General features: G+C 44.7%; 1 protein-coding gene across 2 annotated transcripts in view; it reads left to right on the top strand.

Annotated features, from left to right (window-relative positions):
• Positions 1–7472, top strand: part of PDE9A (phosphodiesterase 9A) — a 51374-nt gene extending 43902 nt beyond the window's left edge. For both annotated transcript variants that reach the window (XM_041487954.1, XM_041487953.1), the window contains 7 exons: positions 21–103; positions 1072–1228; positions 2347–2460; positions 3115–3219; positions 3969–4097; positions 4839–4934; positions 6520–7472. In XM_041487954.1, coding sequence (XP_041343888.1) covers positions 21–103; positions 1072–1228; positions 2347–2460; positions 3115–3219; positions 3969–4097; positions 4839–4934; positions 6520–6570 — 735 coding nt within the window. In that variant the 3' untranslated portion in view covers positions 6571–7472. The remainder of the gene's footprint in view (positions 1–20; positions 104–1071; positions 1229–2346; positions 2461–3114; positions 3220–3968; positions 4098–4838; positions 4935–6519) is intronic.
• The last annotated feature ends 4763 nt before the right edge of the window (positions 7473–12235 follow it).

Below are 12235 nucleotides of genomic sequence, written 5' to 3' on the forward strand. Positions count from 1 at the left end.
TCATGTTTTGTATTTTACAGGAGAAATTTTCCCAAATTGACATTTTGATTCTCATGACTGCAGCAGTGTGCCATGACTTGGACCATCCAGGCTATAACAATACGTGAGTCTGGTCTCTTTTTTTCTCTTCCCTTAGAATCTGTTGGGAAGGTAACCCTGGTTGGCATTTTTTGGTAGATCAGGTTTTCCTTCTCACAGCCTGACCTTTTCCCAAGGCCCTGCTGGTCACTCACATGAGCCAAAGCAGAGCTGAGGTCTGGGTTGGGGTTTGCCAGCTGTCCTTGGTTCTGTAAGGAAAATGGGTTTTTTCAGATTTCTATTCAAACACTTTCCTCCCAAACTCCTGAGAAAATAAGGTGAAATACTTTACAGCTGGTAACAGAGCTATAAATTATTATAATGGAATAATTACACTAACATTCAAAGGGGGATTCAGCTTACACTTTATTTCATAATTATAAATCATGAAGTATACTTTACTCTGTTTATTTTCATGTGAGGAAATTATTGCTGTTGACCCACAGACACTTTTGTGTGCATGTGAAAGAGAGAGAATCTGATTTATTTGTAACCACTCATTAAATAAGGGCAGAGCCCAGTTCTGACTGGGATCAGTGAGAATCTCTGCATTTGCCATTAGTAGGGGTTAAATGAAACAGTTCAGGTCTGGGTTTGTTCTACGTCAAAACAAAAAAAAAAGTTTAGATTTTTCTTTTAGAGGTAGAAAAAACATCAAAACAGTTTTTGATTTGTTCAAAATCAAAAAAACCAAAACCAGTTCCTTCTGGTTTTGTTCTACATAATTTTAAACTAGAAATGTGGCAAAATGTAAAGAAGGAATAAAAACCTTTTGGGTGAATATTCACCCACTGAGGGGAATCAACGCCTGAGATGATATTAAATATCTCTTTTCTGTGAAAATCTGATTCAATACCAACAACCAAAAAAACCCCAAAGCTGCAGCTAACTGAATAAGCATTGAAAAGAATGCAAGCAGGAGGAAGCAGCGTGGTTTGGAGCAGCTGGAGGGTGTCTGAGGAGCTTTTTCCTCACGGCTTTCCCTGCCCTCAGCTACCAGATCAACGCGCGGACGGAGCTGGCCGTGCGCTACAACGACATCTCGCCGCTGGAGAACCACCACTGCGCCGTGGCCTTCCAGATCATCTCCCAGCCTGAATTCAACATCTTCTCCAACGTGGACCAGGACCAGTTCAAGCAGATAAGACAGGTAGGAATGCTGCTCCTGCACGCGGTTATAAATGCGCACAGAATTCCCTGCTCCGCGATGGGAGTGGTTCATCCTCCCTGGAGGGCAGGGCTGAAAAAGCCCCTCACACTGGAAGGGTCCAAGAGAAATTCTTGGAAAATTTCCACAGCAGCACTCCCTGGAATGCATTGCTGAGGAATAATGAGTACATCCTGATTATTAAAGCCTATGACATTTTGGGGTAGATGTTTATACTGCTGGAGGAGCCAATTAGCTCTGACTGGGGAAGGATTAAGCTCTCAGGGCAGAAGTTTGTGCTTTACAGGAACACTATATTCATTTTAAGAGGGGCTTAAAAAGTGGAAAATATTTGCAACAGCAGAGCACTTGTACTGTTGGAAGAGGCCCTAGTGCACTGGGAGTCATCACAGTTATCTCTGAGGCACTGAACAATGTTACAATTCCCATCAGGCCTCTAAGGGCCAAAATTCAGTCTTAATTTCCACATTACACCTTCCTTACACACCGAGTGAAGAAGCAGTATAAAGGCTGGTTGGAGTTCCTGATTCTGCCAGTGTGTGGGCAACTGGCACGGGCCCAAAATGGACTGTTCTGTATGAAAACCCACAACTTTGAATTAACCACATGTTTTCCCATCATAAGCTCTGCACAAAAGGAGGAAACAGAGCTCCTTGTCCACATCCAAGTGTTTCAAAGCTCTTAATCCAAAGAGGATGGGCACAGCTGGCATCCACATCATGATTTTTGTCTCAGGGCCTCTAAGAGTCAGCAGCAAAACCCACAGTGCCTTCCAAGGAGGGGAAAGTGGATCTTGGCAGCCAGAGTGTGGCTTTTAACATCCTGTTGTACAGTTTGCTTTTCTACAATTAGTCAATGAGAAAGGAAAAACCTCAGTGTCTCTGGAATATCACATAAAACCATGATCCTCATGTACCACGAACTCTTTATAACCCTCTTCCCATTTCCTTGGCAGTTCCAAGTCAGAAACTTCCCCTTCCAGCATGAGCAATTCAGTGCATCTGAGGCATTTTGTGTGCAAGACAGACCCTACTTGGCTTTGCAATAGCAGACCTTGTAAGGAATGTCAAGTTAATATGTGAACATGTTTTCTTTGCTAGGGGATAATTACATTAATCCTGGCTACAGACATGGCGAGACATGCAGAAATACTGGATTCTTTCAAGGAAAAAATGGAAAACTTTGATTACACAAATGAAGAACACATGACCTGTGTAAGGAGGTTTTGTGGATTGTTATTTTTCTGTGCATGGAGTGAAAGCTTGTAGATTAACTTTTGTTTGTTGAAAAACTGAGATTCAATATATATTATAAAAAAATAAGCCATCCTACACCAAAAAATAATTACAATTGGGAAGTGCTCTATATTAAATAGATTTTTCCAACTTTTGAAATCCTGGAATCCCATCAGGAAAATAAAAAATTTTACTCTATTAGGCCACAAATTCTTATAATCCTTTACTGTGGGGCAAAAAAAATCCGTAAGAGTAAAACCCGTAGTCTTCTCTATTCCCCAGTGCAGTTGTGTTTGATTCCCAGGGAAATCTTTTCCCAGCTGCCTCTGAGTGTTCCACAAAAACCTTAATGGTCACTGGTGACTGAGTCTCTTCCTGCAGCAGATAAGTGCACATCCCACTGTGACACATGCCAGAGGGGGAAACCAAGGCAGAGAGGGGATAAGTGATTTACACAGAGCAGCTGAGAGAGGGAAAAAGGATCCAGATCATTGAAGACCTCTGGTTAAATCCTGAAATTGTCCTTTCTGGTTGAAAGCATTGCCTCCCAGTGCATTGCAAGGACAGGGGTTGTGGAAAGGGGGAAAAGGGCTGGCTTTGGGAGTGCAGCATTGAAGTGTTATCCTCTTTCAGCTGAAGATGGTACTGATAAAATGCTGTGATATCTCCAATGAAGTCCGCCCGATGGAGGTAGCAGAGCCCTGGGTAGATTGCCTGCTGGAGGAGTATTTTATGCAGGTAAGAGTGAGGAAGAGATGCAATTGCACAATTTCACAATTTTCTGCTATTTCCAAATCCCACAGGTGCTTCACTGACAGCCCAGTCTGGTTCTAGCTCTGAGCTACCTGGTTTAGTGGAAGTTTCCCTGCCCATGGCAGGGGGTTGGAACTGGATGATCTTTAAGGTCCTTTCCAACCCAAACCATTCTTTGATTCCATGGAAAGCTTCTTTTCCAAAAAGTCAGAGAAGGAGGCCAGCAAAAGATCCTGCACAGCAAGCAAATGGATGCAACTCATTTTCTCTTTTAATCATTAGTAAAGAATGATATATAATTTCTGTTTGAATACCAGAAAATAATCACTCTCTGGAGAACAATGAACAATCACAGAACTATTCCATCTCTTTCAGAGCAGCAAGAGCATTAGCAGCTTTCTGAATGCTCTGAAATATTTTACCTCACAAGTCCAGTGGGTTTGGAAAGGCAGTCAGCAGCCCTGCAAGCCTGGAGGTGAACACTTTGATGCTGGTGCTGAGCAGAAATAACTGAACAGAAATCTCTTTATTCAGATGTTGCTCTCCACAAAGCAGAGACATTGGCCTGAGGGAAGCACATCACTATTCCGTGCTATCTACAGACACCTCTGTGATCTGCATCTGAGGGCTGCTCATCTGCTTGGTGCATCGCTCTCCCCACAGCCTGCTAGACAGGATTAATATTTGTTATCTCTGCCTTTGTTATCTCTGGGTTGTTCCTCTGGTTGTTCCAGAGTGACCGAGAAAAGTCCGAGGGGCTCCCGGTGGCGCCGTTCATGGACCGCGACAAAGTGACCAAACCCACGGCACAGATCGGATTCCTCAAGTTCGTCCTCATCCCCATGTTCGAAACAGTGACAAAGGTAAAGTCACCCAGGGCCAGAAACCAGAGAGGGGGACAGCAGAGCTTCAGTGTTTGCCCCCACCTATTGTATTTGCGGGGTTCCCAGAGGAAGGAAGGAATGATGAATCTGACTCCGTATTCTTAGAAGGCTAATTTATTATTTTATGATCTATATTATATTAATGAATATTATACTAAACTATACTAAAGAATACAGAAAGGATACTTACAGAAGACTAAAAGATACTAGTGAATCTTGTGGCTCTCTCTCTAGAGTCCAACACAGCTTGGCACTGATTGGCCAATGTAATATTATGCTAAACTATACTAAAGAATACAGAAAGGATACTTACAGAAGGCTAAAAGATACTGATGAATCTTGTGTCTCTCTCTCCAGAGTCCAACACAGCTTGGCACTGATTGGCCAATGAGTCAAAACAATTCACATGAAACCAATAAAACAATCACTGGTTAGATAAACAATCTCCAACCACATTCCAAAGCAGCAAAACACAGGAGCAGCAAATGAGATAATTGTTGTTTTCCTTTTTCTCTGAGGCTTCTCAGCTTCCCAGGAGCAAAATCCTGGGTGAAGGGATTTTTCAGAAAATATGACTGTGACACCCATCAGGTGTTTAGTGTCCCAGGGAAATGGGGATGTACCTTCCACACCCCGTTTTCAGCATGTACAGTTAAATAATGCAGCAAGTAGAGGAATGCAAAAAGAAATGCTGATAGTCTTTCTCTTGTTCCCACCCAGCTGTTCCCAGAAGTGGAGGAGGTGATGCTCCAGCCTCTGTGGGAATCCAGGGACCACTACGAGGGATTAAAACAGATAGATGATGCTATGAAAGAGGTAAACTCCAATTATCTCCTTGATACAGCAAACATTATAATTGAATAAGCCAAAGATTATAATTAAGCAGCAGCTTAATTCTGAAACAGTGGGAATGCTTGTGGCATAATCATTATCCTGAGAAACACATTCATTACACCTGCCTGGAGAGAGGTGTGTGCCACAAGCAGTAAAAACACGTCCTTGCAGAGTCTACCAGGAACCACACAAGTATGGGCAGGAGACAGGAGCTGCTTGCAAGGCACAGACCCCAGGGATAACCCCTGAAGGGAGCACAGCTCTCCCTGGAGGGATCTGCCCTCCCTTGGGAAGGAGTTTGCCTGGGTTACACTGCAGCAAAATGTTCTGGGGTTGGGCAGTTCAAGGCTCTGCAGCACCAGTGCATGAGTTTATTTTCTGGGAAGGAACTTCCAGTCACGTGTGTGTCATCGAGGATGGGCTTGGCATTTTATGAGGAGTCACTCAGTCATGCAAAGCACCCAGGAGGATTAAACACACAACCAGTGAAGTCCTTTAATTGCCCATTGGGGACTTTAATGTACAGAGCATCTCTCATTTTGTAAGGCTCAGGGGAGGTGGGAATTCCAGGTAACCACATTTGCTGTCTCTCAGCAGGTCTGCATTGCCTCAGGAGCCTGGCAGGGCAGAGAGCAGTGCCCAGGGCAGCAGTCAGAGTGCTGGTCCAGCTCCCTGCAGCCTGTGACAATGGCCCTGCACTCCTTTCTTGCACACCTCTTCCAGTGCCTCTTTTCCCTGCCAAGATCCACAACAAAACCTGCCCTAATGGCATCACAGAATAAGGAGTTTCTGACATTAAAAAAATCACCATGTGGGCAGGCTACTATCAGCCACTCCATCATTGAAAATAAGTTGGGAAGTGCCCTGGAGCACCAGTTGTGCTGGTATTGTTTGGTATGTGGGTAATGAAGGTCCCTCCACTTGATCATCCATGAGTGGAACAGTGGCTTTGCTGTAGCTCCCCTCTCCTCCCATGTGCTTTGGAGAAAAAGCCCCTCAGCAGTTCAAATACTGAGGCTTGTTGATCAAAGAGCACAGGCTCTGAGGGCACTAAATTTTAAAGGAGAACAAAGCCTTTTAGGCATTTTTTGATTTAGACAGGAGCATTTGTCAAACAAGGGCAAAAGAACTCAAATACGACTGCCAGACTTTCTGAGTTTTATTCATCTTTCAAGTTGAGCTGAGATTTTACTTCTGGTTTACAGAAGCTGTCAAAACAGCATTTTTATACAAACTGATGGAGCTTTAATTACAGTGTATTGGCACAAGAGGCCTTAAAAACTAGGAGCTGCTTGAATTCAGAAATATTCTGAAACAAGAGAACTTAATTAATAATCTGAGAGCCTAGTACAATAGCTGATGAGAAAAACTAGAAACTGAGTTCTGTTTACCCAGGACATTCATCCAGAGCAGTTTGGATGAAACAATGCCTGTGATATTCCAAGCTGCTGCCCATTATTTCCCAGGAAATGTTGCACATGCCTTGTAGAGAGCTGAGCGTGGGACTCACAGCAGCACTGTGAGTATGATTCAGGGGGAATTAATCCTGCTCTGCTCTTCATTCCAGCTGCAGAAACAGAAAAGTGAAGGTTTGACCCCCGGCAGCACTGAAAAGTGAGAGGAAACAGCCTTTGAACAAATAAACCACGAGCCTTGAGGCTACTCTGGTTTGAGAAATGCTGTATTAGCCAAGCAGAGGTGGTGGCTATGTCAAAACCCAAGTGGGACCATGCAGGGAGAGATGGATCCACAGCCTGCAGCCTCCCCACAGAGCTGCTGCTGCCGTCGGACACCGCGTGCTCCCCAGACTCTGGCATTCACTCCACAGCCTCCTGGCAGGATTGCCCAGGCTCCTGAATTGTCACCACAGCCCTCCTGGCAGGATTCCCCAGGCTCCAGCATTCCCACAACAGCCTCCCAGTAGGATTCTCCCTGTGCACAGCTCCACCCTTCAGCAGATCTGCCTTTCTGGCAACCCAGCTGCCCGCAGTCTGTAGAGACAAATCAGAGTTTAGCTGAGGAGCCTTTTCTGGGACATGGTCTGTTTTAGTCAAGATACTCTCTATATGTGTACAGCAGTTGCTAATTGCAGCGTAGCTCACCAGATGCTTACACACTGACAAGGGTCCAGGCATACATTTTTATTTGCCTGGTAGGCCCTAGTGACACATTTCTGCTCATTATTCTCTGAATTTTATAACGTTCACAGTACATGCAGAAGCCCAGCACAGTGGATGCAATTTTCTTTTTTTTTTTTCCTACACTAGAAGAAATCAGAAGAAACCTTAGTGAGTTTGCAGGGTCGCTTTGTGGCCTGGTACAGCTGGACACCATGGGATCCTTCAGCACGAGCAAAGAAGGGAGAACAAAGCTGAAAAAACCACGGTGCAAACACATTTTTATCCTTGTTGATGCAAAAAAAAAAAAAAAACGCCAACAAGAGACACCTTCAAAGATGTACAGATTTTTTTTTTTTAACTTTTAAACCAATCTGCTAAATAATATATTCTTCTACAGAAATGGGTGTTATTGTTTCATTTTGTGTATGTGTTCACATGAGAACAGTCCATGTTCCTAACGACCAAGAATGAATACAAGGGAAGGGGCTGTACAGGAGAGGAGAGAGATGGTTTTCCTTGGAGCTGAAGCCTTAGAATTATTCCTGTGGTACAGCATGGAAAGCTTCAATTCCATTGATGGTTTAGTGATGGTTGGGAGCCAAGCTCTGCCCAGGTGTTGGAACAGTGAGAACAGACAGTGCTGGGATTGATTCCTGTGTACGCCCTCACCAAAGGGAAGGCTGGAATAAATCCCCCACAAGAATCAAGCCACAGCCATGCTGCTCACCTGGTTTCTCCCAGCTGGGAAAGGTTGTCCTTGCTGGGGGTTTCAGGCCTCCCAGGTGTGGCTGCTGGGAGCAGGGATTCCACTCACCCAGTGCTGGCATCTCCCACAGTGGCAGTCACAGGCATGGACACTGCTCAGGTTCCCCCTGGCTCCCCAGCCCTGTAAATCCCAAAGCTGCAGCTGGTTTGTCAGGGGGATGAGCAGAAAGAGGACAATCTTTCCCCCCATGGCCCAGGAAACACTTGAGGCAGCTCAGCCTCTCTGGCAGGTCTCGGGTACCAGCCCTGAACAGCAAATCCTGTCTCCTGCTCTGGAAATTCAGATTGTTCTCCTGTTGTTTCTGCACATTAATCCTGAGTTTAACTCTCGTTTCTCCCCCAGTGCCATTTCCTGTGTTTGGTCTCTTTCATTGGCACACAAACTGTGTTATTTCAGTTACTCTCCAATCTCTCAGGGAGATCCCAAAACTTCCATCCCTCTACTCTGTTCCTACCTGGAAGTTTCCAGAGACCCAGGACAGACTCACAGCCAGTTCTGTCTGCTGGTGCCTCCTCCTTTAAACAGCCTTTTCTGTGTGGTTTTGGATTTTCTGCTGCAAACTGGAAAGGGCTCTGATCCCTGGATTTGAACAGATCCCAAGGGAAATGGAAAGATCCAAGCCCAGGGTCAGCTCCAACTCACACAGACATCTTCATGAATGGATGAACTACACCCTAGTTTTGATTAAACCCAAACTTCTGATGCTTGAAGGTCAAATCTGAATTGTGTAGTTTGTGCCCTTTTTCTTTCCTAAATCTTATAATCCAAAGTACATTCCCAGATTGTTCCTCTGTGGAATTCTTCACCACTTTTTGCACAAGTAAATGGAATTTACCATCTCCATTTGGGCGGATTTCCGTCCCAAATCAGCTCCCAGAGCAGATGAGCTGTGCAGGAGCCATGAACAATGGCTCAGGCCTTGCCAGCTCTGCACTGAGCTACTCACACCAGATGAGAAAACCTGCTGTACAAACTTCACTGCCCCCTCCTCCTACTAAAACTCCCCAAGAGTTAGATCCTTATAGGAAGTTTTGTTTCAGATGGAAGGGTTTTCTCTGACCACAAACCCAAATCCAGCAGTTATTTATCCATGTGCTTAGCTCCCCCCAGCCTAGCCATGGACCCTGGCACAAAGGAGCCTCAGGCTTCTTGGCTTTCTCTGACTGAAGGATTTGTGGGAATTGATGGCTTGTTTTGGCCTCCACCATTTTTAGGAGCAACCAAAAAAACTGTTTACTGCAGAGAGATGAACAAAAGACGTTGATGAAATCCTGCTGAATATTTTGGAGCTGCATCAGAAATGTGGACAAAGGGAATGCAACCCATCCTCAGGGCTGCAGTAGTGACTGTGCTGATGCTGTAATGTGCTGTGAGGATTATTGAAAAAACAGGCAACACCCAGGCTGCTTTCACAGGCAGCTGTAAAATTAAAAAAAAAAACCCCATGCAATCACAACCAGCTGATGGTATAAATGGAAATACCCAGTATTTTTTTTAATCTCATTTGTCTTTGTAATATTAGATTTCTATGAGACAGTCCTCCCAAGATATGTTTAACCAAGGGAAATGCACAGCATTCTCTCATAATTCTAGTTTCTTATGCTTTTCCCACAATATTTAACATTGTGATTCATATGCTAATTAAAGGATTTGAGAATCCCAGGCAATCAGCCCATTAAAATGTCACACATTTTCAAGGTGACATTTTAAAACCAGACTTAGCATGAGAATGAAGTTTTTTGAGGCAGGGAGACAGATGTCTGAGTGTGATTTAATCTTTTCTCCCCCGATTCCAATGACTAAGAGTGGGTATTGTGTCTCAGTGTTGTTTCTGTTTACAGTAGGTGTCTTACAGAGAATTTTCTATGACCTGTTGCAGCTTTCAGCATCATGACAGTGCCAGGTGCACCCCAGCCTTGCATTGCTGTCCTAGACTTGTGATCAAAGCTGAACATGAAATGGGTTATAACAATTCCACACCACTTAGCCTGGGAAACTAATGATGAGCTCTGGGATTTTACTTCTTCTTTTCATTTTTTTTAAAGATGTGAGATCCCACAGCCCATTACTCTGTGTTTTAGTATGGTTTGATAACCAGATCAAACTGAGCCTGCATGTCTTGGGAGGGAAACAGCTTTTTAAAAATGTGAGTGCCCCCACAGCAGCCAATTTACAATGGAAATTTAGTGTCTGTTAATACAGGAGTCATGTAATGCCACAGGAGTATCTGCACATGGAAATTGTTCATCTCAGAGCTGCCTCTGAGCAGCAACAACAGCATCTGCCCCATGTGGGAGTTTGAGCCTGTCAGGAGAAGCACTGTCATGCACTGTCCAATTTTCCCATTTTGAACAGCAGTTTTTTGCTGCAAACTTCTCTCTAAAAACATCTGAAGAGCAAGTTTACCTTCATGCCTGGTCTGTGGGATTAAGAGCCACACTCTGCTTTTATTCTCCTGTCATACTGTAAAAATTTCTGTGAGAGAGCAAACAGAGTGGGCAAATCACCTACCCCACTAACACAGAATCTCCTCTCTTTGTCTGTTTCCCATCTCCTTGGCTTACCTGTGGCTGTAAAACAAAGGATCAAGCCTGTCAGGGATGAGGAGCAAACAACCCCCAGCCCACAGGAAGAGTTTATAGGAAAGGAGCCTCATGCAGGGCCATCCAGCTGCTGCTCTGACTCCCAGCTCAAAGAAATTACTGTCCAAGAGGCTGTTCTGGGGCCTCCTGAGCCCCCTTCTGTATGCACCACCCTCTTCCACACAGCACCCTTGTCAAGAGGATTGTTTAGTACCAGAAAAATGCAGCAAAAACTTCCTGAAGTGTGTTTAAAATGGAAGAGCTTGGATGCTCCTTTTCTAGGCAAGATGGGAGAGCAGCAGGTGATCTCTCCTTTCTCTCAGAGCACTCCAGGGCAGTGCCTAGGCAGAGATGTAGTTTGGACTCTGAAGAAATGGGGCATTGGAGGTCTGTGTGTAAATGCTGTGATGACACAGAACACCAGTAAGTCATAATAATAAATTTAATAATCTGTCACTGGCTTCAAATCCCTTCTGGAGTGAGTGAGTGAGCAAGCCAGGGCTCCCCTCTCCTTTCCAACAGGGAGAGCCACATTTGTAAAGCACCTTGTGGTTTTTTGGATGCAAAAACCAACAGTTCCCATTATCAAAAAATAAAAACTTCTGGCCAAACCCACTTTTTGGATGTCCTGATAAAGGAAGGAGCTGTAACCAACAGGTCAGACATGGTGGTGTAGCAAATCTGGCTCTTGGCTAGTGAGAAGTCAAACTCGCACACACAAAAAAAGCTTTCTGGCTATTTTGGCAGGTAGTCAGGAATCACAGGTGTACTCAGGCACAAGCACACACATAAAGCAGCTATCTGTAGACAATTTTGTAACACCACTCTTGGCTCTGTTGCAAGACAAACTTAGAACCAGGAGGGTTTGGAAAGTGCAAACCGGGGTTGTCACAGCCAACGTTTGCTGTAAAGTCTCTGAGGAAAAATCTGTTTTCCAAACTGTGTGGAAGCACAGTTACAGCCTGGCTGGCAGACCCAGCAGATCCTCTGCCCTAAAGCTCCAAACTGACAGGGACTTAGAGCAGCTCTGTCATTTTATAAAAAAAAAAAAAAAGGTTGTTCTCAGCCCACTGATGGTGCTCTGGGCTCAGGACAGCTGGGACGCATTCCAGGCTGGAAAATGGCATGAGAAAATCAACAGAAAACCACATAAATCCTCCTCAAATTTGTGTGCCCAAGCCATGCCTTCTGGATTGCCCAGCTAGCAGCTGCCCTGGGTAAGCCCTGGAAGCCAATTTGTCCCTCAGCCCTGCTGCTACCCTTTCAGGGCTGGCCAAAATTACAGCTTGTTATTCAGGGCACCGGCAAAACATGCCTTGAGCACCAACAGGCTTGGGGCACTAACCACCTCTCTAGGAAGGTGGAAAGATTTCCTTTTTGATGAGCAAATTCCCCACCAAAAAACCCCAAAAGCCCAAAAACCAGTTCGAACTTGAAAGCTGGAAACTTCATTTTCTTTACTGAGCAAGCCCCAGCTAAATGAAATGAGTATTCAGAGCAGTGCTTATGAGTTTGAGTTATTATTTCTCTTCCAAAAAAAAAAAATTCATTTCAGGCAGAGTTCTATTGCTTACACTGGGAATTTGGTGTTCCCCCAGTGGCAGCTGCCCTCCCACCACTCCCCAGTGCTGCCCAGGGCAACTGGACCCACTGGTGCCTCCTGGACTGGCTGCAGGGAGGTGATTTCTTATCATGGGAAGAGCTGAAAAAATATGTTCCTAAATGTTACGGGGTCACAGGTTGAAAAGATATATTCCTAAGTGTTATGGGGTCACAGGTCTAAACCACCATGTCCTCCTGACAGTTTGCTGGGGT

This window comes from Pyrgilauda ruficollis, unplaced genomic scaffold, assembly GCF_017590135.1.
Source record: "Pyrgilauda ruficollis isolate IOZ18807 unplaced genomic scaffold, ASM1759013v1 scaffold85, whole genome shotgun sequence".
Classification (NCBI taxonomy): Eukaryota; Metazoa; Chordata; class Aves; order Passeriformes; family Passeridae; genus Pyrgilauda; species Pyrgilauda ruficollis.